General features: G+C 36.2%; 5 protein-coding genes across 5 annotated transcripts; 2 read left to right on the top strand and 3 right to left on the bottom strand.

Annotated features, from left to right (window-relative positions):
- Positions 1-444: 444 nt before the first annotated feature.
- LOC125858244 (DEAD-box ATP-dependent RNA helicase 35) lies at positions 445-3,319 on the top strand. Its single transcript, XM_049537958.1, has 3 exons — positions 445-580; positions 859-1,760; positions 2,417-3,319. The coding sequence occupies exons 1-3, from the start codon at positions 578-580 to the stop codon at positions 3,279-3,281; spliced, it is 1,770 nt and encodes a 589-aa protein (XP_049393915.1). The 5' UTR covers positions 445-577; the 3' UTR covers positions 3,282-3,319.
- Positions 3,320-4,111: 792 nt separating this feature from the next.
- LOC125857815 (major allergen Pru ar 1-like) lies at positions 4,112-10,020 on the top strand. Its single transcript, XM_049537462.1, has 3 exons — positions 4,112-4,256; positions 9,606-9,641; positions 9,722-10,020. The coding sequence occupies exons 1-3, from the start codon at positions 4,112-4,114 to the stop codon at positions 10,018-10,020; spliced, it is 480 nt and encodes a 159-aa protein (XP_049393419.1).
- Positions 10,021-10,399: 379 nt separating this feature from the next.
- On the bottom strand, positions 10,400-11,106 carry LOC125858258 (uncharacterized). The gene is made up of 2 exons (XM_049537975.1): positions 10,840-11,106; positions 10,400-10,747 (listed from the first exon to the last, which is right to left on the bottom strand). The coding sequence occupies exons 1-2, from the start codon at positions 11,104-11,106 to the stop codon at positions 10,607-10,609; spliced, it is 408 nt and encodes a 135-aa protein (XP_049393932.1). The 3' UTR covers positions 10,400-10,606.
- A 786-nt stretch (positions 11,107-11,892) lies between these two features.
- Positions 11,893-15,929, bottom strand: LOC125858251 (uncharacterized). The gene is made up of 7 exons (XM_049537969.1): positions 15,695-15,929; positions 15,499-15,589; positions 15,287-15,411; positions 14,999-15,095; positions 14,424-14,533; positions 12,644-12,718; positions 11,893-12,161 (listed from the first exon to the last, which is right to left on the bottom strand). The coding sequence occupies exons 2-7, from the start codon at positions 15,566-15,568 to the stop codon at positions 12,111-12,113; spliced, it is 528 nt and encodes a 175-aa protein (XP_049393926.1). The 5' UTR covers positions 15,569-15,589; positions 15,695-15,929; the 3' UTR covers positions 11,893-12,110.
- Positions 15,930-16,802: 873 nt separating this feature from the next.
- Positions 16,803-21,574, bottom strand: LOC125858240 (pyrophosphate-energized vacuolar membrane proton pump-like). Its single transcript, XM_049537952.1, has 8 exons — positions 21,215-21,574; positions 19,391-19,965; positions 18,928-19,307; positions 18,626-18,712; positions 18,195-18,525; positions 17,536-17,946; positions 17,367-17,426; positions 16,803-17,288 (listed from the first exon to the last, which is right to left on the bottom strand). The coding sequence occupies exons 1-8, from the start codon at positions 21,465-21,467 to the stop codon at positions 17,082-17,084; spliced, it is 2,304 nt and encodes a 767-aa protein (XP_049393909.1). The 5' UTR covers positions 21,468-21,574; the 3' UTR covers positions 16,803-17,081.
- Positions 21,575-25,420: the final 3,846 nt, after the last annotated feature.

Genomic DNA, 25,420 nt, shown 5'->3' with positions numbered 1-25,420 from the left:
CAAATGAATTCTTTCTGTTGTGTACCCTTTTCAACGTAGCGTCTCTGTAAAATGATAAAATAACAAATATATTATGTTTTCATAGCTTCAGTCGTAAGTTACGCGTAATAATTGTTTTCCATTAATCTTTGTTTTGCTTTGGAGAAATTTTTTGAACCGGATTTTAATGATTTTGATTTTGGTTCTTGTAATATATTTAACCTTTAATTAATAAAAATATGCATTTTTTTTAAATCTAAGTAGAAATTGATGATATTTAGAACTATATTATCCTCAAAAATTAAATAACAATATAAGTTTGACATTAATTATGGATGATTAAGTAGTGTTACAATTGCTAATGTAATAAGTTTTCACAAACGGAAAATAAACGGTAACGTACCCATTCCGTCGGGTCGAAGTTTTGGGCCAGACCGAGCCCAAACCACAATAAGATGGGCTCCTATTATTGACCCGCAATTTAGGAACACCGCAGCTGCTGCTCGTCGCCGGGAATTACTGCTGTGAACTCTGCAATTACACAACCAGGAATTAGTGTCTGCAATTTATCTCCATAGAGTACGCAGACCCCGTAAATATGGTGTGCGTCTTCCTCATTTCTCTTTCAGTTCCAAGTTTCTCTTTTACGATTCTGTTATTGATTCTACTGTTTGAAGCGTTTCACTAGGTTTTTGCAGGTTTTTCTATAGATTTATTCACTTTATTCGCTATTAGCTTCGTTGATTGTTGTGCACAGTTTTTGGGTCCTTTATTTCATGGACAATGTCACTGAGTTAAAAATTGATTTCCGTTTTAGAGTGTTGAATAAGATTCAAGCTCAACTACAACTGTCTTAACACACCATCCTTCTTGTTGCAGGAGATGGAGGATGAGGATAATTATGTTGAATATGTACCAGTTGCAAAGCGCCGAGCGATTGAGGCTCAAAAGATCCTTCAGAGGAAGGGAAACTCTTCTGTCTTGGAAGAGGAAGAGGAAAAATCGAAGCTTGTTGAGGCTAAGCCGAGTTTGCTTGTGATGGCCACCCAGCTGAAGAAAGAGCAACCTGAAATTAGTCCTACTGAACAAGTAGTCTTGCAAGAGAAGGAGATGATTGAGCATTTATCTGATCGGAAGACGCTAATGTCTGTTCGCGAATTAGCTAAAGGTATTACTTATACAGAGCCTTTGTTAACCGGTTGGAAGCCACCATTAGCCATTAGATGGATGTCAAAGAAAGCCTGTGATGCCATTCGGAAGCAGTGGCATATTATTGTGGATGGCGAAGACATTCCTCCACCAATAAAGAATTTCAAGGAAATGAGGTTCCCTGAACCCATATTGAAGAAACTTAAAGCGAAGGGGATTATTCAGCCGACGCCAATCCAAGTGCAGGGCCTTCCTGTTATTTTATCAGGTCGGGATATGATAGGTATAGCTTTTACAGGCTCTGGAAAAACATTGGTTTTTGTTTTGCCACTTATCATGGTGGCTTTGCAGGAAGAGATTATGATGCCTATTGCTCCTGGGGAAGGGCCTCTCGGTTTGATTGTTTGTCCATCTAGAGAGCTTGCAAGACAGACGTATGAAGTTATAGAACAATTTTTAGAACCGCTCAAGGAGTATGGTTACCCTGAATTGAGGCCTTTGCTATGTATTGGTGGAGTTGATATGAAGTCCCAAATTGATGTTGTCAAGAAGGGAGTGCACATTGTGGTTGCCACACCTGGAAGGCTCAAAGATATGTTAGCAAAGAAGAAAATGAACCTTGACAATTGCAGGTAAAGACCTAATCTTGTAGATCCATTATCGAGGTAGTATTTTGTGATATCTATTTGGTTGTTGTCTTGTTTTTCTATGTATAGGCCTAAATGAACCATTCTATGTAACACAAACTCTCAAGACCATACAAATCAGGAAAAGCGTTTTGATTATTCTTCAGCTGTTCATCCAGTGTGTTTCTATGCTTTGGATATAACGTGTTCATCTGGGCTTGTATGGTCTAGAGAGTTTGTGTTGCATAGAACGATTCATTTACTTGTACCTACCTTCTGATCAATCAAGTATTTGGGGTTGCCTGCCCTTATCATCAGTCGTCAGGTCTTGCTTCTTTCCTGCTGGTTTGCTGTTCCACATAATATGTGGTACTGTTTGTCTACCCCGTGCCTTCGAGAATTCACTTACATATAGAGATGGAAAACTGTTTTTGGGAGTGCTTTGTTTACAACATGGGTACCTCATTTTTCAGCCAAAATCAATTTTAAACAGTGGAAATTACTGAGCAACTGCTAAATGCTAATTCGAGTCATGCACTTAAAAATTGTATATGTCTGTATATTACTTAATCCCGTTAGTTGATTTGCTTCTTTTTCATTACTGTTTTACAATGTATATCTGCCAAGTTTGTTGTGCCTACCGTACTGCTGGTTCTTTGCAGATACTTGACACTGGATGAAGCAGATAGATTGGTCGATCTCGGTTTTGAAGATGATATTAGGGAGGTGTTTGATCATTTCAAAGCTCAAAGACAAACTCTTCTATTTTCTGCTACAATGCCCACGAAGATCCAGAATTTTGCACGAAGTGCATTAGTTAAACCAATAACTGTGAATGTGGGGAGGGCTGGAGCAGCTAACCTTGATGTGATTCAGGAAGTGGAGTATGTAAAGCAGGAAGCCAAGATTGTTTACCTTCTCGAATGCTTGCAAAAGACTCCACCGCCGGTTCTGGTTTTCTGTGAGAACAAGGCTGATGTGGATGATATCCATGAATATCTTCTCTTAAAAGGAGTTGAAGCTGTGGCTATTCATGGAGGCAAGGATCAAGAGGATAGAGAGTATGCAATTGCAACATTCAAATCAGGCAAGAAAGATGTTCTAGTTGCCACCGATGTTGCCTCTAAGGGGTTGGATTTTCCTGAGATTCAGCACGTAATTAACTATGATATGCCTGCCGAAATTGAAAACTACGTGCATCGGATTGGACGAACAGGAAGATGTGGAAAAACAGGAATCGCCACAACCTTTATCAACAAGAATCAAAGCGAAACAACTCTCCTTGATCTGAAACACTTGTTACAAGAAGCAAAACAAAGGATCCCTCCTGTCCTTGCAGAGCTAAATGACCCTATGGACGACGTTGAGGCAATCACGAATGCAAGTGGAGTAAAGGGTTGTGCATATTGTGGTGGGCTTGGTCATCGTATCCGTGACTGCCCCAAGCTAGAGCACCAAAAGAGCGTGCAGATAGCCAATTCAAGGAGAGACTACTTCGGTTCTGGAGGTTATCGTGGAGAAATTTAATTCCCTTGCCACATATATCTTCCATCTCTTTGTAGCTTGATGGTTGTTACTACTGATAGGTTTCTCAATGTAAAATGTAATATTCATGGTTAATTTAAAAATTGTTTCTTGAACAGTCTTGGATGTTAAACTTTTTGCTCCAGAATCCCAGATGTATCTTAACGTTAGACAGATTGTGAACGTCAATTTTATGTGATCAATATTTATGTTCACTTTGGATCATATTACAAGAGTTGAGGATTGTAAAAACTTGTGGACTATTTCCATAGGTAGGCTGAACTTTCTTGGTTGTGCATGACTAAGAAATTGATGATCATTCTACCAGAAAGAAACAATTATGTATTGATGCAATCATCATCTCATGACCAAATCCTGATCTATCAAGGGATTTGATAGTACAACAAAATATGAATCTCTTTTCTGTTTTCACTTGATAAAAATGTAGTAGAATCAGGCGTACCCCATAAAAAGAGAATAAAATAAAAATAGAGACCTTAAAGACGAGCCAAAGGCAACAATTCTAATAAATTGGATGACCATTTCCTAGTTCATGTATACCGAATATATTGAATAACTAAATCCAACAAAGAGCATTTAAGCACAAAACAAACATATCCTTAAGCTATAGTAATTTTACAAACACTGGAAACCAATGCATATGGACAAGCAAAAGCATATACTTGGCCAGCCATGAAAATGACTGCAAGATTATATAATACATGGACTTGAACCTATATAAACTCTGATATCCCTCTTCTTTTTTTCATCAAACAAGTGCTCTCCCCCTACAAGAAATACTACTATTTTTTTCTTCTCAGAATTGAAACAATATGGCTGTCACCACCTTCACTGAGGAAAACACTTCTCCACTTCCACCCAAAAGAATATTCAAGGCCTCCATTGTTGATTCTCATAACTTGATCCCAAAGTTGATGCCACAAGCTATCAAAAGCATTGAAGTTCAAGGTGATGGAGGTGCTGGAAGCATCAAGACCATCAATTTCCCTGACGGTACAATCATCATATCACTCTTCTATTTTTGTGCAATTGCTTAGTAGACAACATTTCTGAAGACAATGATAACTCTTATTTTTGTGCGTGTAGGTGGAAATTTTAAGTCCATAAAGTATCGCGTTGATGAGCTTAACGAGGAGGCATACACATACAAGTACACATTGATCGAAGGTGATGGACTGGTAGACAACCTTGAGAAGATAACTTATGACGTGAAGTTTGAGCAGTCAGCAGATGGTGGTTCCATCTCTAAGGTGACTAGCTCATACTATACTGTGGGAGATTTCAAGCTCAAGGAAGAGGAAATCAAGGCAGGCAAAGAGAAGGTTTTGGCGATGTTCAAAGCTGTAGAAGCCTATCTCCTTCAGAATCCTGAAGCTTATGCTTAGAAGTTAGAGGGTTGCTATGTTATAGGATGGTTGTTTTCTCTATGAGTCCTAAGTTTATCTTTCATGTTTGTGAAAACAATAAGTATCTTATGGTGTGAAATAATGTTGTTTGCTGTTTTTATGTTTGAAGAAGTGATTATCTTAAGTTTTTTTTTTCTGTACCAGTTTTCTTTTTCATTTGTCATTTCACATTTGCTCGGAAAGTTGAAAGAGATTGAGTAATGTTTGATGACTAATTGAATTCAGAATCCTTACATTGAGAATGTATAAACTAGCTACAACAATAGCTTCTTTTTTTCAGATTCTTTAATGCGTAACAGCTTATTCCTTAAATGTGTCCAAAAAAAAGAGTGGAAATATGAAAATGATCACTCTAGTAACAGTGGCAATAACGCTTCTAGTCAAAGAACATATGACTTTGGATAATGAAGTTGTTGAGACATAATATAATTAAGAAGATAAGTGTGGCCTCTGCAGTCACACAATTTTAACATGCAGATCAGACAAAGTTTCGAGTTTCAAATCTCACTATCAAATCAAAAAATAAGAGACAGTAGTTACTATAAATATAAGAAAGAACCTTTTTTTTCTTCAAATTCCTATGATGCAATTGAGGCTTATCGGCAGAAACAAATCAATTTAGATAGTCCTTTGTGGCTCCCCACCAAAGGAGCAAAAATGATATTTTCAGTTGTTAGGTACATGAATAAAAAGTCAGCACCACACTTGAGGAGAAATTGTAGCCTCCAGGCCATCGAATCTTCTCAGACAGACAGATGGAATCATTGATGTGAAAGTTCACATTCACATCGAGTAGCATCCTGGAAAACAGCCTCTGAAACTCTCAGTTCTCTGCTGGATATGATTATTCACAACAGAAAGACATCGACCTGTACAGGAAAAGAACAAAAGTATATTATAACATCAGGCAACAAACTGTAGTTCAATAGAAACAAGCAACATTAATTGCAGTAATAAGATTATCTTATTAATACATTTTGGTATCCAAATGCAGTCTGAATTACGTCAAGGCAATCATGAATGCAACCGGAGTAAACGGTTGTGCATATTATGGTCACATGGTGGGTTTGGTCATTGTATCCGTGACTGCCCCAAGCTAGAGCACCAAAAGAGCGTGCAGATAGCCATTTGAAGGAGAGACTACTTCGGTTCTGGAAGTTATCGTGGAGAACTTTAATTCCCTTACTTGTTACTACTAACAGTTTTCTGTTAGTAGATTTCCAGATTAGATGAGTCAACAAAGTAGTTATCAATTTTAGCGGGAAAAACAGTTAGGAACAGTACACATTCAGGAATGTCCGTTAGCAACTGATTTAGCTCAATCTCTTTCATTGTATTCAACTATAAATACTTGTAAAATTCATTGTGAATAAATACATGTTATTTTGTCTACATTCAATCATCTTCTTCCTTCCATAATCCTTGGTAATTTTCTCGAAAACTTCTCTGTTAGGATCTTGAAATAGCCTCTGAATCCTCGAGTTGTAAATAGCTCCTGCAATTCAGCTATCATTTTCTCAATGTAAATGTAATATTCACGGTTAGTTTAATAATAGTTGTTTCTTGAACAGTTGTGGATGTTAAACTTTTTGCTCCAGAATCCCAGATGTATCTTAACATTACACAGACGTGAGTGTCGATTTTATATTTTCAATATTCATCCTGACTTAGAATCATATAACTAGAGTAGAGATTGTGAAAATCGTAGACTATTGCCCTAAGCTGTATTTCTACTGCAGTTGAACTTCCGTGATTGTCCATGCCTAAGAAAATGATGATTATTCTGTCAGAAGAAACAATTATTTATTGAGGCAATCATCCTCTCATGACCAAATCCTGATTTGTCAAGACATTAGGCAGTACAATACAAACTATTTTTTTGTTTTCACTTGATAAAAATGTAGTAGAATTTAAAGACAAGCCAAATGCAAAATTCCTTATAAATTGGATGACTATTTTCTAGTTCATGTATACCAAATATATTGAATAAGTAAAACCAATAAAGAGCATCTAAGCACCAGACAAACATATCCTTAAGCTATAGCAAAACCAATGCATATGGACAAGCAAAAGCATATATTTGGCCTGCCATGAAAGTGATTACAAGATTATATAATTCATGGACTTGAACCTATATAAACTCTTAAATCCCCTTCTTTTGGTATCAAACAAGTGCTCTCCCCCTACAAAAATCCCACTCAATTAATTTTCATCCCAGAATCACATTATGGCTGTCACCACTTTCACTGAGGAGAACACTTCTCCACTTCCCCCAAAAAGAATATTCAAGGCCTCCATTGTTGATTCTCATAACTTGATCCCAAAGTTGATGTCTCAAGCAATTAAAAGCATTGAAGTTCAAGGTGATGGAGGCGCTGGAAGCATCAAGACTATCAATTTTCCTGACGGTACAATCACCAATATTATTCTTTTATGTTTTGTGCAAAGTATTCTGATTAGTACTCAAGGTTTATCTTAATTAATTCTTTTTGTGCATGTATAGGTGGAAATTTTAAGTCCATAAAGTATCGTGTTGATGAGCTTAATGAGGATACATACACATATAAGTACACGTTGATCAAAGGTGGTGGACTGGTAGACAACCTTGAGAAGATAACTTATGATGTGAAATTTGAGCAGTCAACAGATGGTGGTTCCATCTCTAAGGTGACTAGCTCATACTATACTGTGGGAGACTTCAAGCTCAAGGAAGAGGAAATCAAGGCAGGCAAAGAGAAGGTTTTGGCGATGTTCAAAGCTGTAGAAGCCTATCTCCTTCAGAATCCTGAAGCCTATGCTTAGAAGTTAGAGAGTTGCTATGTTATGGGATGGTTGTTTTCTCTATGAGTCCTAAGTTTTTCTTTCATGTCTGTGTCAGCAATAAGTATCTCCTGGTGTGCAATAATGTTGTTAGCTGTTTTTATTGTTAAAGTACTGATAATCTTAAGTTTTTTTTTCTGTATCAGTCTTCATCTTCATTTGTCATTTCACATTTGCTCGGAAAGTTGAAAGAGATGTGTAATGGTTGATGACTAATTAAAGTGAGAATCCTTACATTGAGAATGTATAAACTAGCTACAACAATAGCTTCTTCTTTGCAGATTCTGTAATGCATAACAGCTTAGTCCTTAAATGCGTCCAAAAAAGAAGAACGGAAATATGAAAATGATCACTCTAGTGATAGTGACTACTCATTTCTAACATAACACTTTAGTCAAAGTACATTTGACTTCAGATAATGAAATTGTTGAGACATAATATAATTTAGAAGATAACTGGTCTCTCTAATAGTTGAACTTCTTGAAAGAGACAGTCACACAATTCTAACATGATATCTATCAGTCAGACAAGAAGTCTCAAGTTTCAATTCTCATCCCAGCTAAGGAGCAAAAATAATATTTCCACGTGTTTGGTACCTTGTTAGGATCAAGCGCTTACCATCATGCCAAAAGCTATAGCTCATGATAGCAAAGGTGCAACTTTATTTATAACTAGGTCCACCAAGCAAGCGCCATGTTCCATCATGACTCCGATCCGGGCCACTCCAGCCCCTCGTGGGCCTTGCCATAGGCAGGATTTTGACATTACCCAACATACCTGAATAAAAAGAATCAGCACCATACATGAGGAGAATATTGCAGCCTTCAGGCAATGGAATCTTCTCAGATGGAATCATTTGATGTGAAAATTCCTATTCACATTGAGTAGAATCCTGGAAAACAGCCTCTGAAACTCTCGGTTCTCTGATTGCTGGAGATGACTCTTCTTATAGGATTTGCGGGAGTCCAGATCGTTGACGCTGTACAGGAAAAGAACACAAGTATCTAACATTAGGCAACAAACTGTAGTTCAATAGAAACAAGCAACATGAATTGCAGCAATAAGATTATGTTATTAATACCTTTGGGTATCCAAACGAACCTGAACTACGTCAAGACAATCATGAATGCAAGTGTAGTAAAGGGTTGTGCATATTGTGGGGGGTTTGGTCATTGTATCCGTGACTGCCCCAAGCTAGAGCACCAAATGTGCATGCTGATAGCCAATTTTAAGGTGAGACTACTTCGGTTCTGGAGATTATCGTGGAGAAATTTAATTCCCGTGTTAAATGTATCCTCTTATCAGTATTTATCCTCACTTTGAATCATATTACTAGAGTTTGAGTTTGAGGATTGTTAACATTGTAGACAATTGACATTAGCTGAATTTCTACTGCAGTTTTACTCTTCTTAGTTTACCATGACTAAGAAATTGATGTTATTCAACCAGAAGAAACAATTTTAATCCTGATTTATCGAGACACTCGGTAGTACAATACAATACAAACTATTTTCTGCTTTCACTTGAGAAAATGTAGGAGGACTATGTGTACCCTATGAACGAGAAAAAAAATTAAAATAAAACCTTTAACGCAACTACACAAGCCAAAGGCAAAAATCCTTATATATTGGAAGACCATTGCCTACTTCATGTACACCAAGTATATTGAATAATTAAGTAAATCCAACAAAGAGCATCTAAGCACCAAACAAACACAGCCTTAAGCTATAGCAATTTTATTAACACTGGAAACCAATGCATATGGACAAGCAAAAGCATATATTTGGCCAGCCATGAAAATGACTACAAGATTATATAATACATGGAATTGAACCTATATAAACTCTGATATTCCACTTCTTTTTTCATCAAGCAAGTGCTCTCCATCTACAAGAAATCCCACTCAATTCATTTTCATCTCAGAATCAAAACATTATGGCTGTCACCACCTTCACTGAGGAGAATACTTCTCCACTTCCCCCCAAAAGGATATTCAAGGCTTCCATTGTTGATTCTCATAACTTGATCCCAAAGTTGATGCCTCAAGCAATTAAAATCATTGAAGTTCAAGGTGATGGAGGTGCTGGAAGCATCAAGACTATCAATTTTCCTGACGGTACAATCACCAAAATTATTCTTTTATGTTTTATGCAAAAGTCTTCTGGTTTTATCTTATTTCTTTTTGTGCATGTGTAGGTGGCAATTTTAAGTCTATAAAGTATCGTGTGGATGAGCTTAATGAGGAGACATACACATATAAGTACACAATGATCGAAGGTGATGGACTGGTAGACAACCTTGAGAAGATAACTTATGACGTGAAGTTTGAGCAGTCAGCAGATGGTGGTTCCATCTCTAAGGTGACTAGCTCATACTATACTGTGGGAGATTTTAAGCTCAAGGAAGAGGAAATCAAGGCAGGCAAAGAGAAGGTTTTGGCGATGTTCAAAGCTGTAGAAGCCTATCTCCTTCAGAATCCTGAAGCCTATGCTTAGAGGGTTGCTATGTTATGGGATAGTTGTTTTCTCTATGAGTCCTAAGTTTGTCTTTCATGTTTGTGGAGAAATAAGTACCTTCTGGTGTGCACTAATGTTGTCGGCTGTTTTCATGGTTAAAAGTATTGATTAACTAAAAAATTTCTTCTGTGCCAGTTTCATTTTCATTTGTCATTTCACATTTGCTTGGAAAGTTGAAAGAGATGAGTAATGGTTGATGACTAAAGAAGTGAGAATCCTTACATTGAGAATGTAGAAACTAGCTACAACAATAGCTTCTTCTTAATTTGCAGATTATGTAATGCATAACAGCAGGCTTCTAGTGAAAGCATATATAACTTCAGATGATAAAACTGTTGAGACATAATATAATTCAATAGATAAATTAAAGTGTGATATCTCTAATAGTTAAAACTTTTTAGACGAGACAGTCACACAGTTCAACATGGCAACAGATCATACAAAAAGTCTTGAGTTTCAAATATCACCGCCACCTAAGAAGCGAAAATAATATTTTCACATGTTTGGTATCTGAATAAAAAGAAATCAGCACCACACATGAGGAGAAAATGCAGCTTCCAGGCCATCAAATCTTCACAAACAGGCGGAACCATCTACCTGAGAATTCAGATACACATTCAGTAGCACCTGAAGCTTTCAGTTTTCTGATGACAACTGCTGGATTTGATTCTTCACGTAGAATTTGCAGGAGTCCATGTCGTTGCCGCTGTACAGGAAAAGAACATTAGGCAACAAACTGCAGTTCAATAGAAACAAGCAAAACTTTAATTGCAGCATTAAAGAATATCTTATTAATACCTTTGGGTATCCGCAGGCAGCCTGAAATTCGTTTTGAACTTCATTTACCAACTTTCTTCTTTCTTCCACACCTTCCAAGAAAACTACCTTGAGAATCTCTGCTTCATCTTCAAGAACTCTCAACCTCTTATCAAGTAGTTTAACTTGTTCAGCATGCACAAGCTCCTTAATGCTGTAATTAGCTTCTTCTGCACAAAAATTCCTTGATGAACTTTCAGCTAAGTGATGCGAGTACGCCACGGATTTTCCTTTGTGGCCTGATGACATGCTGGCTGGCCTTGTAAGCATATTGGTGGATAGATTCTTTCGGCTTCAATTTATTCAATTTTTGCATTTTGAATAAATGCAAAATTTCTAGCATAGAATATTAACTGATAATTAATTGCACGGTAGAAAACCGGTAAACGAAAAGGTTGTCATGAAGCTGAAATTAGGACGGTCAGATTTCTTCCATTCAAAGAAAGAGGCAAATTTTGGATGCATATAATCAGAATTCAGAAGGCATCAATGAACGGCAGTAGCTTTAATTAGCAGTAACTCATTCTATTTTTGGCAATTTTTAGAATGATTTGATCAAATTAATCACCCATCCTTTCATTGGACCGTAGTTCTAACAATTGACAGTTCCTGAGCCTGTGCGCATTATTGGGATCTGAGTCTTATTTATTGAGCTCAAGCTGAGAGTGTGATATACTCATTCATCCTGCATTACTTCTACAACAACAGTGTAATCCCGCAAGTGAGTCTGATAAGAGTGATGTGTACTCAACCTTATCCCTACCTTGTGAATGAAGAGAGGTTGTTTCTAATAAACTATCCGCTCAAGTAAAGCATATCAAAATCAAGTATGAATTACAAATCTCATGTTCTGCATTTCAGGACAAATATGTTTAAGTGAAAGACAATTTATTAGGAATTATGCGTATGTTAACATGTTCAAGAACAGTAAGCAGCTCACTCGACTAGCTCAAGATGCACCACACTAGGTTCAATCAAGGAGAACTCTGCTCGAATTATCTTCGAAAAAATACACAGATCGTGAGACATGAGAAATTATAGCATACTCTAGATCTTTTTGAATAAACTGCAAGTTTTTATCTTTAATTACACGGTGGTTTCTCTGTTTCTGTCCCTGCGCCCACAAAGGGGGAGAGGAAATAGAAAGAGAGTAAACGGAAAAAAAAAACAGCAGGAGATTGCAGGGTGCACGAATTCAACAAGATGTGTACACAGAGACATCTGAATTGTAGTAAATGAAATCGCAGGTGTAACTAGTCAATTGGTACTTCAACCTCCATCTTCAAACCAGGGTGGTCCATGATCTGAAACATAAGCCAACACACGTACAAAGCAATAAGGAGAGAGAAATGAGCACTAAAACAAGAAAGATAGCTTGAGCAAATACAATCATACAGTTGATCTTCCCAACCCGCTTCAAGTTATCATGACAAGTTCACCGATCTAACAAAAGCAATTTATAAAACGAATCTAAATGATAGTGGCTCCGTAACTGCATGTTTTACTTTAATAAAACGAAATAGCATCAGAAGCATATCCATTGTGACAAGGGTCTTGCCTTGCCTTGCACCATTACAGTGTCTCTCAATGTGAATCTTTTAAAAACTTCACTGCATTAGAATGCTTCTGAGGAAGGACACCATTTCTTAATTGTGACATCTAATCTTCTTTCTTATTAACAGGCTTCCCCACTCCACCCAAAAAAAGGACCTATCTCCCCACAAAACATTAGTTAATAAAAACCACTTAAATTTTTTTATTCTCGGTCCAGAAAATATGAATTAACCTTAATGAAGTCATTCAACAGCAGTAATGAGTCTCTTGTATAACCAGCCTCGTGCAAGACCTGGCTCAACACTTCCTGCAATCCAGATCAAACGCAGATGACGAACTCATCATATTCATTATTCAAAAGCTACATGAAATGGCAACTGATAAACCACGTCTGCATAAGGCAGGAAGCTACAAAATCACAAGAGATTCAGAAAGTAAAATGTTCTTTACTCGAGGATAGAACCTGGCTGATTTAAAAGATGCAAAGAAAATACTCAAAATTACAGTGCATGTGAATGCAGCAATGTATCAGCAAAAAACGTCTAGCAAATCATGAGGAACTAAACCAACCAATGATATAATGGTAAGTCATGTACCCAAACCCAACCAAAGTTTGAATCTTAATATGTGAATTGATGACTATGCTTATTTGTTCTTTAACAAATTCCTCTAATGGTCCTTTTTGAACAGATAATGGCAAATAGCCACCCTCAGAATTTCTCAATCACAAGCACGATACTTTATTTGCAGACATGAATTATTAAACTTCTCTATCACATATGGCCAGCCTCCTTGTCATTTTTCTCCTCCATTCCTACCTAGATAAACAATACTATAAAGGAAAAGAGCAAGACTACAACTCAAAAGCTACTAAAGAAGGAAGTGCCACAAGTTCTTGAAAGAAAAGCTGGCCCATCATGAGCTAGAACCAACGTCAAATCTATGTAAAGTATCAGTTCATGACTCCACTAACTACATTTGAGAGCCTTACATTAGAACACTGCAATTTTGACCTTTAAATCAAAACATATGTGTACACAAGATTCTACGGAACCACAGGTAAAGTGAGAAAAGGTTTCAAAGAACACAGACAAGTAAAACAGTGGCACATGTACTATTAAAATGCTCAGACTGATATTTTCAGTTTACGCTTTTGACATGTTTTATTAACTTCTTGGGTTACTCTTTTGGCAGAGTTATTTATTAGTTATTGTCCTTTAAATAAAACGAGCACAAGCAAATTATTGTTGTTAAGATATTAAGATCATAAAGCACTTACAACCTCAAATAGAATAATTAAAATTTATAGAGTATTTATGCTACTTCAACGCATGATACATACCATGAATGAAGTTGATGAAGTCTAGTGTATATCCAAACTCCTCTTTAAGGAGCTACAAATCTTTTACAGAAACACTCATCTTGATCAAGATATACAATCTCCATCGCTTAGGTGAAATATGAACGAGTTAAATGATTTTGACACACTTTTGTAACTTTACAGAATCTTTCTACGTTGGATTTATTAGGGTTTGCCCTGAATATCCTAAATCTGAACTCTAAGAAATTTGTGTTTCATTCAAAAAGGTTTTCTTGGTGAAATTCTTGGAGGAAAAGTTTAACTTGTATAAATTGAAGATCAGTCTTTCCCACAATAATACAATAGCATCCACAATATAGTCTTTATAAGAGTGTTACTTAGGGAGAGTTTTTCTCTCCAATAGTTTATATAATTTCTTTTATGTTAGTTTCTCATATGTGTAGGCTAATTGGTTAAATCATATCAAAATAATATGTTTCTTTTAATATAGTTTTCTTTGTCTCTGATTTATCGTTGTCAAGATTTGCAATTGTTAGTTACCGCATGACGCCTTGATTATTTTGATCCCAACAGGATTAGGATACTATTTATACATCTTGTACAAATGGAGAGCTTTCTTAATTCTGTTTTTGTGAATAAAACTCAGTATCAAAAAAGAAAGAGAGTGAAAAGGATAATAGATGTAACATACCTCTCTTTGCTTGTCAGAAATGAATGATCCAGTTAAATCCCGAAGCACTTCCATTATGTCATCAAAAGTCACCTTCCCGTTGCAATCAGAATCATATACTTTGAAGATAACTAAAACAACATTGTAGGTGAGGAAATCGGTGAGTATTAAAAAAGGGCAAAAGTAAGTAAAAATTGTAGTATTAGGTAAATAACAAATCTCTTGTTTCAACATTTCAGTAATAAAAGAATCTGAATAATTGTTGCTATAAGAGCCCTTCTTCAATATGACTGGTATGTTACCACCACCTCTAGACCTTCTATTATAAGTCCCCTAATCCTAGAAAGACTAAAACCAAATCATGCAATGGCACTGATGGATCTTCTCTTACCACAGTAGCAAATGCACAGTTTACCAAATACAATAGGAAGAGAATCTTATAGAAATCTGCTTAAAACTACAGAACAGCTATCAGGGATAGTAGTGTGTCTAAGATGTCACCAGTGTAAACAAGTTTTAACACAGTCCTCCCCCTACACAACACGTTTTTCCTCAAGTTGCAAAGATACAACACATCTAAAGATTTAACAACGTACGTTCAATTTTCTGTGCCACGCTAGCTTTAGCACTGAAAGTTGATAAAAATGCCACAAAGTCCTTGAAGTTCAAGCCATCCACCATCTTAAGCAACCTCTGTAAAGATGTGTTTCACATTATTATTGAACGCAGAACATACCAACAAGACACAAAAAAAGATACTAGCAATTAATTTTTATAATAGTGGCGTCCGGGCTCACTTGTGCGCACTAAGAATTATAACAATATGTTATTACATACAAATCTAATACAGTAGTTAAGAGCAAAACAAAAATTCATAAGCACACCTGAGAGAGTGGATTCATTGCGAACTCTGGCACAGACAGAAACTCATCAGCTGATATAAAACCCTTTGAATTCCGATCAAGTTGGCAGAACCTCTGATACAGTGACACTATTTCCTGCTGTGCAACTGGGGTTGTTTTGTAAATCCTAATTAGTAAGCTGTGCAAAAAATAGGAATAAGAAGAAGACTAATAGATGAGTAAGAAAAAATTACAGAGATGGTCGCAGTGGTCTTGAACATCCTCAATATCATATTGAGTCAACATCGAAGAAGCATTACCCATGGTCAAATCTCAGCAGCAAAACTACAAATCCCATCAAATTAAAAGAAACCCATTAAACAAAATCAGATTTTTCATCAGGAATCAGAAACCCCACATACGATTTGTAAAGAATGAAATGGGGATTACCTCAAGTTCCCAAGAGAGACAGACGAACGATAAAGGCAACCACGACGAAGGGGAGTAATAAATTTTTATAGTGGCGGAGTGTGTGAATCTAGCTCTAGGATTGAGCAAACTATGTCATCAACAAGAAACTAATAGCGACCTAGTTTGGCTGTACAGTACTGCGTGACGGGGAATTTGATGTCTGCCTATCAAACTTATCACCCCTCTTAAAGATTCCTGATCTGGTGTTTCGCAGCAGCAGTATTATTTATTACTGCATTTATGGTCAGGTGGTCTTTCTATTGGTTCTCCAGAGCAGAAGAGAATAACTAAATTGAGATGTAAAAAAATATTTCGAAGTGATTTTTTATCGTTATGTCAATAAAAAAAATGTCCTTTTGATAAATATTTTTATCAATTTGAGCGAGATTTCTAGTGAAATGAAATAAACTGAGCTAATAAATGTGTAAAAGCTTAAACAAGTTGGGCATATTATAATTTCATGGACTAATTTTACCCATCTACTTTGAACCAACTGAATGAATTGCTTTGACTATTAAGCAGTCAAATTCAAAGGGAGCTGAGGAATATATAGAATTGTTCACCTTTTAATAGGTCGAAGGCAAAACATTACAACTTATTAACCATTCCCCTTTACTTCTCTAGTATTCTATAACTTGCCAAAACAGAAGAATTGAAGTGCCTTAAGTATTGAGGTCAAATGATTTTGGCAGAAGCTGAGAGCGAATGTCTTGTTGTCTAGTTGTTTTATCACAGTTCAAGTGTTCGCATATCTCAAGATCACATCTGGAAATGGGCTCCTGATTTCAAATACATATATACTCACGCGCACATGGAGGGGAGAATGGGACTACTGATTATTGACAATCTGAAAAATGATTCCAGTTCTTGTACATCTTTACTTCACCTTAATTCAACACATTCAGAATCGTGAGCTAATAAAAGGGCACAAAACTAGCATATTATCCCGCAAGCTTATTTTTTTCCAACAAGACCTCTAGAGAGAGATGGGAGGAGGGAGAGCTGAAAAGACTAAATGATAAAAAAACACACAAACCAACAATGAACTATCAATGTGATGAAAAGACTACCTACCTTCTGTAACAAATGAAAAGCTGAATAGTTGCTCCATTAACTTAAACGTGGATAAAGATAGTACAGACAAAATTGGAAGTTAATATGTCTATGAAATATGAGAAAGCTAATACGCTAGCTTCAAGACTATTTTACTACAACACTGACCAATTTTCTTCTACCCTCCTTACAGTGACAACTATCATCATCATCAAATCACCGAAACTCCACTTCTGACTAGAAACTAATCCAAAAATCCCTTGCTATGTTGACTGAAAAAGATGCCACAAGTCTCGGCTACAACCAACTTTCCTTAAAAGATCTTGAAAAGGATACCACCATGAGTGGCAAAGAATGGAGCAAATACAAGTGACTCAACTGCCATCAGTTTGATCAAAATGTTGAGTGATGGGCCTGAAGTGTCCTTCAGGGGGTCACCGATGGTGTCGCCAATAACAGCAGCCTTGTGAGGTTCAGAACCCTTTGGGCCGAGAGTCCTTGCATGCTCTGAAGCACCAGCCTGATAGAGAAAGCAAATTTAATAAACTCTAGCGTGTGCCATGAAACACATACATAAAGTTGGATGTGTCTTCTATACCTCAATATACTTCTTGGCGTTGTCCCATGCACCTCCAGTGTTTGATGCAGATATTGCTATCTGGAAAAAATACACACATGAGATTTGGATATAATTCTTTAAAAAGAACTCATATTTGAACAGAATCCTTAAAACTCCAAAATCATAAAGTGGAAGAATCTGATCATACCTGTACACCGGATACCAAAGCACCGGCAAGTACACCAGAAAGTGTCTCCACTCCAAAGAAAATACCAACTATGAGGGGTGTGAGCATGACTAGGGCACCTGGTGGAATCATTTCCTTGATAGATGCATCAGTCGAGATCTTAACACAAGTGGCATAATCAGGTTTAGCAAGGCCTTCCATGAGACCAGGAATAGTGTTAAATTGTCTGCGCACTTCCTCAACCATCTTCAAAGCTGCACTACCCACACTCTTCATGGTCATGGCAGAGAACCAGTAGGGAAGCATGGCTCCAACAATCAAACCAATAAACACCTTGGGGGTCAAGACATCAACCGTTGAAATTGCAGCCCGACTAACAAAAGCACCAAACAGAGCCAGGGACACAAGTGCAGCAGATCCAATGGCAAAGCCCTGGAAAGAAATGAATGTCCACAGTTAGGAAAGGAAGAAATGCTGGGAAAGATCTCCATTATGCAAATGCAGAAAAAGGAAAGCATGACTATATAGACGAAAGACAAGATGCATAATTGAAAAATATCAAAATGTCCATAAAGATTTAACCACAATCCACTTGTTAACAACAATGTATAAGGAGAAATTGAAAACAGAGAAGGATCTATAAGGGCTCACAAAATAAAAATCAAGACCAATTTACAAACCTTTCCAATCGCAGCAGTGGTATTTCCAGCTGCATCAAGGGCATCAGTTCTTTCACGGATCCGGTGGCTCATGCCAGCCATCTCAGCAATGCCTCCAGCATTGTCACTGATAGGACCATATGCATCAATCGCCAATCCAGTTGCAATTGTGCTCAACATTCCAAGAGCAGAAACTGCAATACCATACATGGCAGCAAAAGAAAAACTGACAAAGATGGCTATTGCAATGGCAAAGATAGGAATGATGACAGATTTGTATCCAAGAGCAAGGCCAAAAATAACATTTGTCGCAGCACCAGTCCTGCAGGAGTCTGCTACATCTTGGACAGGGCTGCAAACAGAAACAACAAGAAAAGCAAAATAAGACAAACATGAAGATTATCAACATCACAGGCACAAAATCATAGAATGCAGTCAGACTACACTTTTACCTGTAAGCATTGCTAGTGTAGTACTCGGTGACAAATCCGATGATAAGTCCAGCCCAAAGACCAACGGCCACACATAAAAAGAGCTCCCTGCACAATCAAACCAATCAATTTAATTGTTAAGTGCATATTAATTACGTGAACACATACTCACTCAACGGACAAGACATAAGGAATTAAGAGACATAGTCAACCTAAACAATATATTCTTAAAAGAATAGCTCACTTCTGATTCAGTGGCATTTAGTAACAACGGGTGTCAGATTCAATATTTAATACTGTCCAAACGTTAAGTTGACACTCACCAATTCTTGACAACTTTCTGAGTGCCAAAATTAAAGATGGTGAAGGAAGACGGAAGGCAAGTCCATGTAACAATTGCAATTCCAATTGTCATAAGAACAGTTGATATAATAAGTTGGTTCTTCAGTGCTGGTTCAATTTCTTTGACAGCCTTAATTTCAAAAAAGTCGGTAGCAAAAAGGGTGGTTATCAAACAAACAAGAATCCCCATGGAGCTTATAAGCAGGGGGTAACACATGGATGTAAAATCATGTTCAATTCCAAAAGATGAGATGGAAGCCACCACAAGAGCAGCACAAGATGATTCAGCATATGAACCAAAAAGATCAGACCCCATTCCTGCAATGTCCCCAACATTATCCCCAACATTATCAGCAATCACCTGCAAGGACATTGAAAGTAGATTATTGACAAGATTTCTTCAGGAGATGGCAAAATACACATGAAGAGGAAAGTTTAGCTTACAGCAGGATTTCTGGGATCATCTTCTGGAATGTTCCTTTCAACCTTACCAACGAGATCAGCACCAACATCAGCAGCTTTGGTGTAAATACCACCACCAACCCTACCAAAAAGAGCCATTGAGGATCCACCAAGACCATATCCAGTAATTGCCTCAAAAAGACCCTCCCAGTCATCACCATAGTAAAGCTTGAAGAGATTAATGGCAATGTAAAGAACTAGGAGGCCATTGGCGGCAAGGAGAAAACCCATCACTGCACCAGACCTGAATGCAACAATAAAAGCTTTCCCAACACCTTTTCTCGCTTCCAAAGTTGTTCTTGCATTTGCATATGTTGCAATTTTCATCCCTAAGAAACCAGAGATAACAGAAGTGACAGCACCAAGCAAGAAAGATATTGTGCTGAAGATTGCAGTTGCAAGGGCTGGCTTGCACATCTTCTCCTTGTTGTAAGTACATGGCTGGCCCTTAGTGCTGAAACCTTCAACTGAGCCCAAGAAAAGGAAGATCAGGATTGCAAAAGCAATCATGAAGATGCCCACATACTGATACTCAGTAAATAAAAAAGATGTTGCCCCTGCCATAAAAAAAAACAATTCAACTATTAGATAGTGCTAAAGAACAAAAGGTATCGTGCAGGTAGGGCAGTCTAGACAACCTGATATATACAAACGCTTGCTCATGAAGAAAGCAAGATAAAAACAGGCTAAGACAATGAGGATAGAACCATTGATGAAACTTACAGCAGAACAATACTAAACTTATGCCATTGCATATGCTAGTTAATTGTGATAGAATTTTGTTTGCACTCGTTTTGAACATTGTTGGTATTGCATTGGAAAAACAAGCTTACTATGCCCAAAGTTTTGACAGGCTTTACACCCACGTTGGTCTAATATAATATACATGGCATAGTTCAAAAAGTACCACAGTTCCTACACTCAGGCAAACCACATGAGAAAGTATTAACAAGGGGTGAATGCTTTAAGCAGAACTTAAATTTTCAGGAATGACAGCTTCTCTTACCAACTTTTTGAAGTAGTTTCACTCAGACAAAGTGCAAAGCAAATTATGATGGTTCAAACAGAAACCATGCAATATATTTCATCAAGTTCACTAGAGTTGAGAAAAGACTACTGACCAGTCCACAACTAAGATGAATCTAGTGAAAATGATTATGGACAACTAAAGGCAAAAGGTAAATTCAGGTTAAGAAAATAGCAATATGTATAAAGTGTAAAGTGAAGAAAAGTTGAGTTCTGATAAAAATTATTTAGCAAATTACAAGATGAGCCGGGTTGGTTCAACTTACAAAAAAAACATGAGCCAACAAGCTCCTGTTTACAAGTATGGCTGCCAAACTGACTTTTCTCATTCTTCCATTTTAGCAACAGTAACTACGCAGCATGAAGATGAAACAGGAAGGTAGATCCAGTGTCAGCCATTACACTAAAGAGCTGAACAGAGCAACTTTAAAGCAGTAGGTTCTATCAGAATAAACCCTAAACCCTCTGTTCCTTGTCTCAGTTAATGCATCTACAACATGTAGATTACAGTATAATTTTCAAACAGAAACAAAACGCCGTAGACTCGAAAACAACAACGAAATAAAGCTAGAAAATATGTTGATTTCAACAAGTAAAACAACACTAACTTCGGGCACCGCTAGGTTCATAATCATGGAATTAAGACGACATGAAATTTTGCACCCGTTCTTTTCCATATCACTAAAAAATGAGTAGAAAAAGAGCACATATAGATAAGTACGAGTGCAACTAAATCTGAGAAGAACATAAAGAGATCCATATAAGAGCTTATTATTTCACCTTCAGAGATGGCATTCTGTATCTCGGCGCACTTCGCAACAACGTTCTGGTCGTTAATTCCTTCCTCTTCTTCAATCAAATAGTCTCCATATCCATTCTTATTATTGTTACTCGGAGAAGTAGCTCCACGTTCCGACGAGACTTTAACACGCGAGACAAGGTACCACTGGAATAAAGAGAAGACGATTCCAACAACGGCACATACTGGAATCACTATCTCTGTCCCTAGATCTGGCAACAACGCCGACCCCATCCTATGAACGGAACCCTAAAGACCTCGCCGGAAAATAGCGGCAAGAAATTAAATGAAGAGTGAAGAACAACACGGCTTTTCGGAGGGTTTCCTGAGTTGGAGGAGTTTTAGCTACACTTCATTATATACCGAGAAAATATGAGTATTGTGAAAAGTGAAGGACTTTATCATAGTAATGATGTGCCTTCGTGTTTAAACCGTTAGATTCTATGATGACTCATGATCTAAAAGTAATCAACGGTGTAGAGTAGATGAATCGGTGATCGGCGGACTTGAAAGTAGAGCGGGAACTCTATTCTAAAAAAAAGAAAAGAGCTTATTTTTCACGCATCTTTTAGGATTATTATTGGATAAGGAATTAATTCCTTTACAATTTGTGGACTAATCAAATTGTTTATGAGATAAATTTAAAATAATCAAATTATTCATAAGATAATTACACGTTGCGACACTTATGTTCCATTCAGCTAAAATCTTATCCAAATTAATGGAGGGTTAGCCGTGAATCGTTTAGGATTAAGTAGAACCGTCAAAGCGGGCTTAGCCTATGGGGTCAACCCAATTCAATCCGTTATTGGGGTAGGGTTGGGATATGATTTTTCAATCCCCTTTAACACTAGGGCTTATAAGCCCGGCCAATATAAGCCCTTGGCCCTTGAGGCTTGATTGGGGCGGGGTCGGCTCATGGGCCAAAACTTTTTATTTAAGAGTAACTTAAAATAATCTCATTAGTATATAATCTAATTACTTAAATACATGATATGTTTGTAATATTATGCATCTTACCAGATTTTGGTACGTTTAGATACATGTATCTCGAAATATATGGACTCAAAATTAGGTTAATAGGTTCTAGATACACTTTATCCAAGTAGATTCGCATGTATCTAGGATGCATAGACAAATATCGTGCCCTCGCCTCCCTCCAATCTTGTTTGTCACTCTCTTATATCGCTCGCGTATCTGGTATGCGAGATACATGTTAATTACATTAGACTTTTCAAAAAAAACACCATTGTTTGCCTTATTTGATTTGAAAATCTTATCATTTTTTTGATGTTATAGAATTATAAGTTTGAAAAGAAAAACAATGAAAAAAAAGAAAAACGGAAGGGCTAGCCCGCCCAGCCCTCGGCCCTTATAGGGTTGGGTTGGGTTGAGCATTTTCAGGCCCTTCCGAATGAAGGGCCATCCCGCCCTAGCCCTTCAAATTCCTTGGCCCTCAAGGCTAAGACCGGATGGGGCTGGGCCAACCCTTTTTGACAACTCTAGGATTAAGAAAACATAATGGTAATTACTTAGCTAATTTTTATTAAGAATATTTAGAATTTAATTAATGACGGTGCCTGACGTCCGCTTGTGTTGAATAGCGTGCATGCCTCTAATCGGATATACCCTTATTATTCTTTTAAATTTTTTTTATTTTGTTTGTTTTTAGAGGTTTAAAAAGGTCACTCTTAATATATTAATTTTTTTAAATTACCGTATAATTTGGTAACTCCATGAATAGTGGAAAGGATTAATGACACGTTGTAAATGGGGATGATAACTTATAGCATGCCTTTTGTATCAAAAGGGGTGTCCAAGTTTTGGGGTAGGCGGATTAAATCTTTTACTTAATTTTTTGTCCTAATTCAAGTATTATTTTTGAAACATATTAAAGATAGATTTATATTATTTGAATTATTTTTTAAAATAGTACTAAAGCACGATATATTAAGACTAAACTAGCGATTTGTCATGAATTTTCAAATATTTTTGGAAAAAAATAGATTTGGTGGAATTTTCTTTAAAGTTTTAATGTGTAACTGGCCAACTTTTCAAAAAAAAAAAAATAGCTACATAAAATATGACTTATACCCCATATATTTTTTAAAATATCAAAAAATATCCAATCATAACAAATAAACATATTAACTTCAAATTATGTAGAATTCATTTGTTGCGTTCTTTAGCATCGTCAAAAATTATACATATCGGCAAATATTTCTTGAAGTAAATATTACACAAATCAAGCAAAACAAGTCCAAAGTAATAGATGAGGCTTTTAAGAAAATAATTTTTTTGGGACAAGTTTTAAAAAGAAAAAAAAAATACCTAACTTGTCCCAAAAAGTAACTGAATATCTTAACATAAATAATAATAATAATAATATAATAATAATAATAATATATTATTAAGATATGAAAAGTAATTAAGATTTGTTATTTTTCATCATCTAAATATTTGAAACTTAATTTTATTTAAAATGTAATTATTAAGAAGTTATTAATAAAGTATTAAACTAATCTATTATTGTATAATAAAAATAATTTAAAAAATGTGGTGATTGAGTGATGATGACGACAAGTAATAGTAATTGTAGATAATGATTAAGAGAAGTGTTGGCTAACGATTAAATATTATTGAGGGCAATAACTGACAATGGTGGTTGATGTTGATAGTTGGCCTAATCCATCGGTGGCCTCCTAAAGTTGACATCAATTTTCACTTAGATATCTTAATTAAGCTTTGTTCATTTTAGACACCTCATGTCATGTCTCGTTGTGTCATTTTGACGTTTTTTACTGACATGGCATAGTGAGTATAATACACTCAATATCAGCGCGTGAAAGACTCATTTAATCATTTTTATTTTTATTTTTTTCATTTTCTTCCTCATTTTTCAGCAAAATTTGAAATCCTTCCATGGAGAAATAGGTTTGATGATGCTACAGACAAAAAATATGAATTTCAACACGAAGGGATTTAAAAAAAAGAAAAAATTCAACCCATTAGAAGGGCCACGATTCATGATGTCACAAAGAAGATGGGCAGCGAAAAATCTTTTTCAAAGACAATGGGTGGGGTGGGAGATGGGTGGAGCAGACGATGTGGGTGGGGAAAAGGTTGGGGTTAGGGTGGGCAGAGGTGGAGAAGAAGCTGGGTGGGTGGGGGAATAGTGGAGAAGACGATCTAGGTGGGTGGGGCGGAGAAGATGACCTTGGTAGGGTTGGGTTATTTTTTTATTTTATTTTATTTTGTGTAAAAAATTCCACATGTCATTTAGTTATTGGCTACTTCTTCATTCTACTAAAATATCATTATTTAAAAATTATTTTTGATATATATGCCACATGTTTTTATTTAATTTGTCACTTTGACACGCCATCGGCGAGTGTGTTACACACACCTTATATATTTGATTGATTGTTAAAAAAATGTTAAAATGACACAATGCAGTATGACATAATGTGTCTAAAATGAACAAAACTTAGTTAAGGTGTCTAAGTGAAAAATTAGTGTCAACTTTAGGGGGTTACCGATGGGTTAGGCCATAGTTAATTGTAGTAATAAGTCTGATGATGATTGATGATATACAACAGCGATCATTATTTATCATGGTAATGATAACTGATGATAATAATTAAAATAATATTGACTAAGAATCTATATATCTATATAAAGGAGAAACATAGAGAAGGTGATGTGGCACATCTCTATGATTTTCATTCTCATTTTTCATTTTTCTCCTTTTTTTCCGCCCCTTTTTTATATTTAAAATATTTAATTTATTGTGAAAGCTTTATTTAATTTAATATAAATAAATATTATATTGATGAAGGAATATTTATGTATATCAAAGACTCTTCACATGCGAAATATTTTCTAAAGACTCTTCACATGCCAAATTTTTTATTTTTTTTATATTAAATAAAAAAGAAAAATGACAATTACTAGTACTCCATTTATTTTATTCTTAATGTACAAAATTGAATGTCTGAAAATTTACTACTCCACTCAATTCCCATAATTTGAAAAATTAAAAGTCTCATCAGTTTTTTTTTTTTTTTTTGCCTTGTGGATATTTTCTTATTATATAAAAAATGACAATTATTATTCTTCAATTTATTTGATTCTTTAATCTATGTATATAATAAAGCTAAATGTAGACAAGGTGATGTCGTACCTAT

The sequence above is a fragment of the Solanum stenotomum genome, chromosome 3 (genome assembly GCF_019186545.1).
Source record: "Solanum stenotomum isolate F172 chromosome 3, ASM1918654v1, whole genome shotgun sequence".
Lineage (NCBI taxonomy): Eukaryota > Viridiplantae > Streptophyta > Magnoliopsida > Solanales > Solanaceae > Solanum > Solanum stenotomum.
This window is presented reverse-complemented; position numbering and strand designations above follow the sequence as displayed.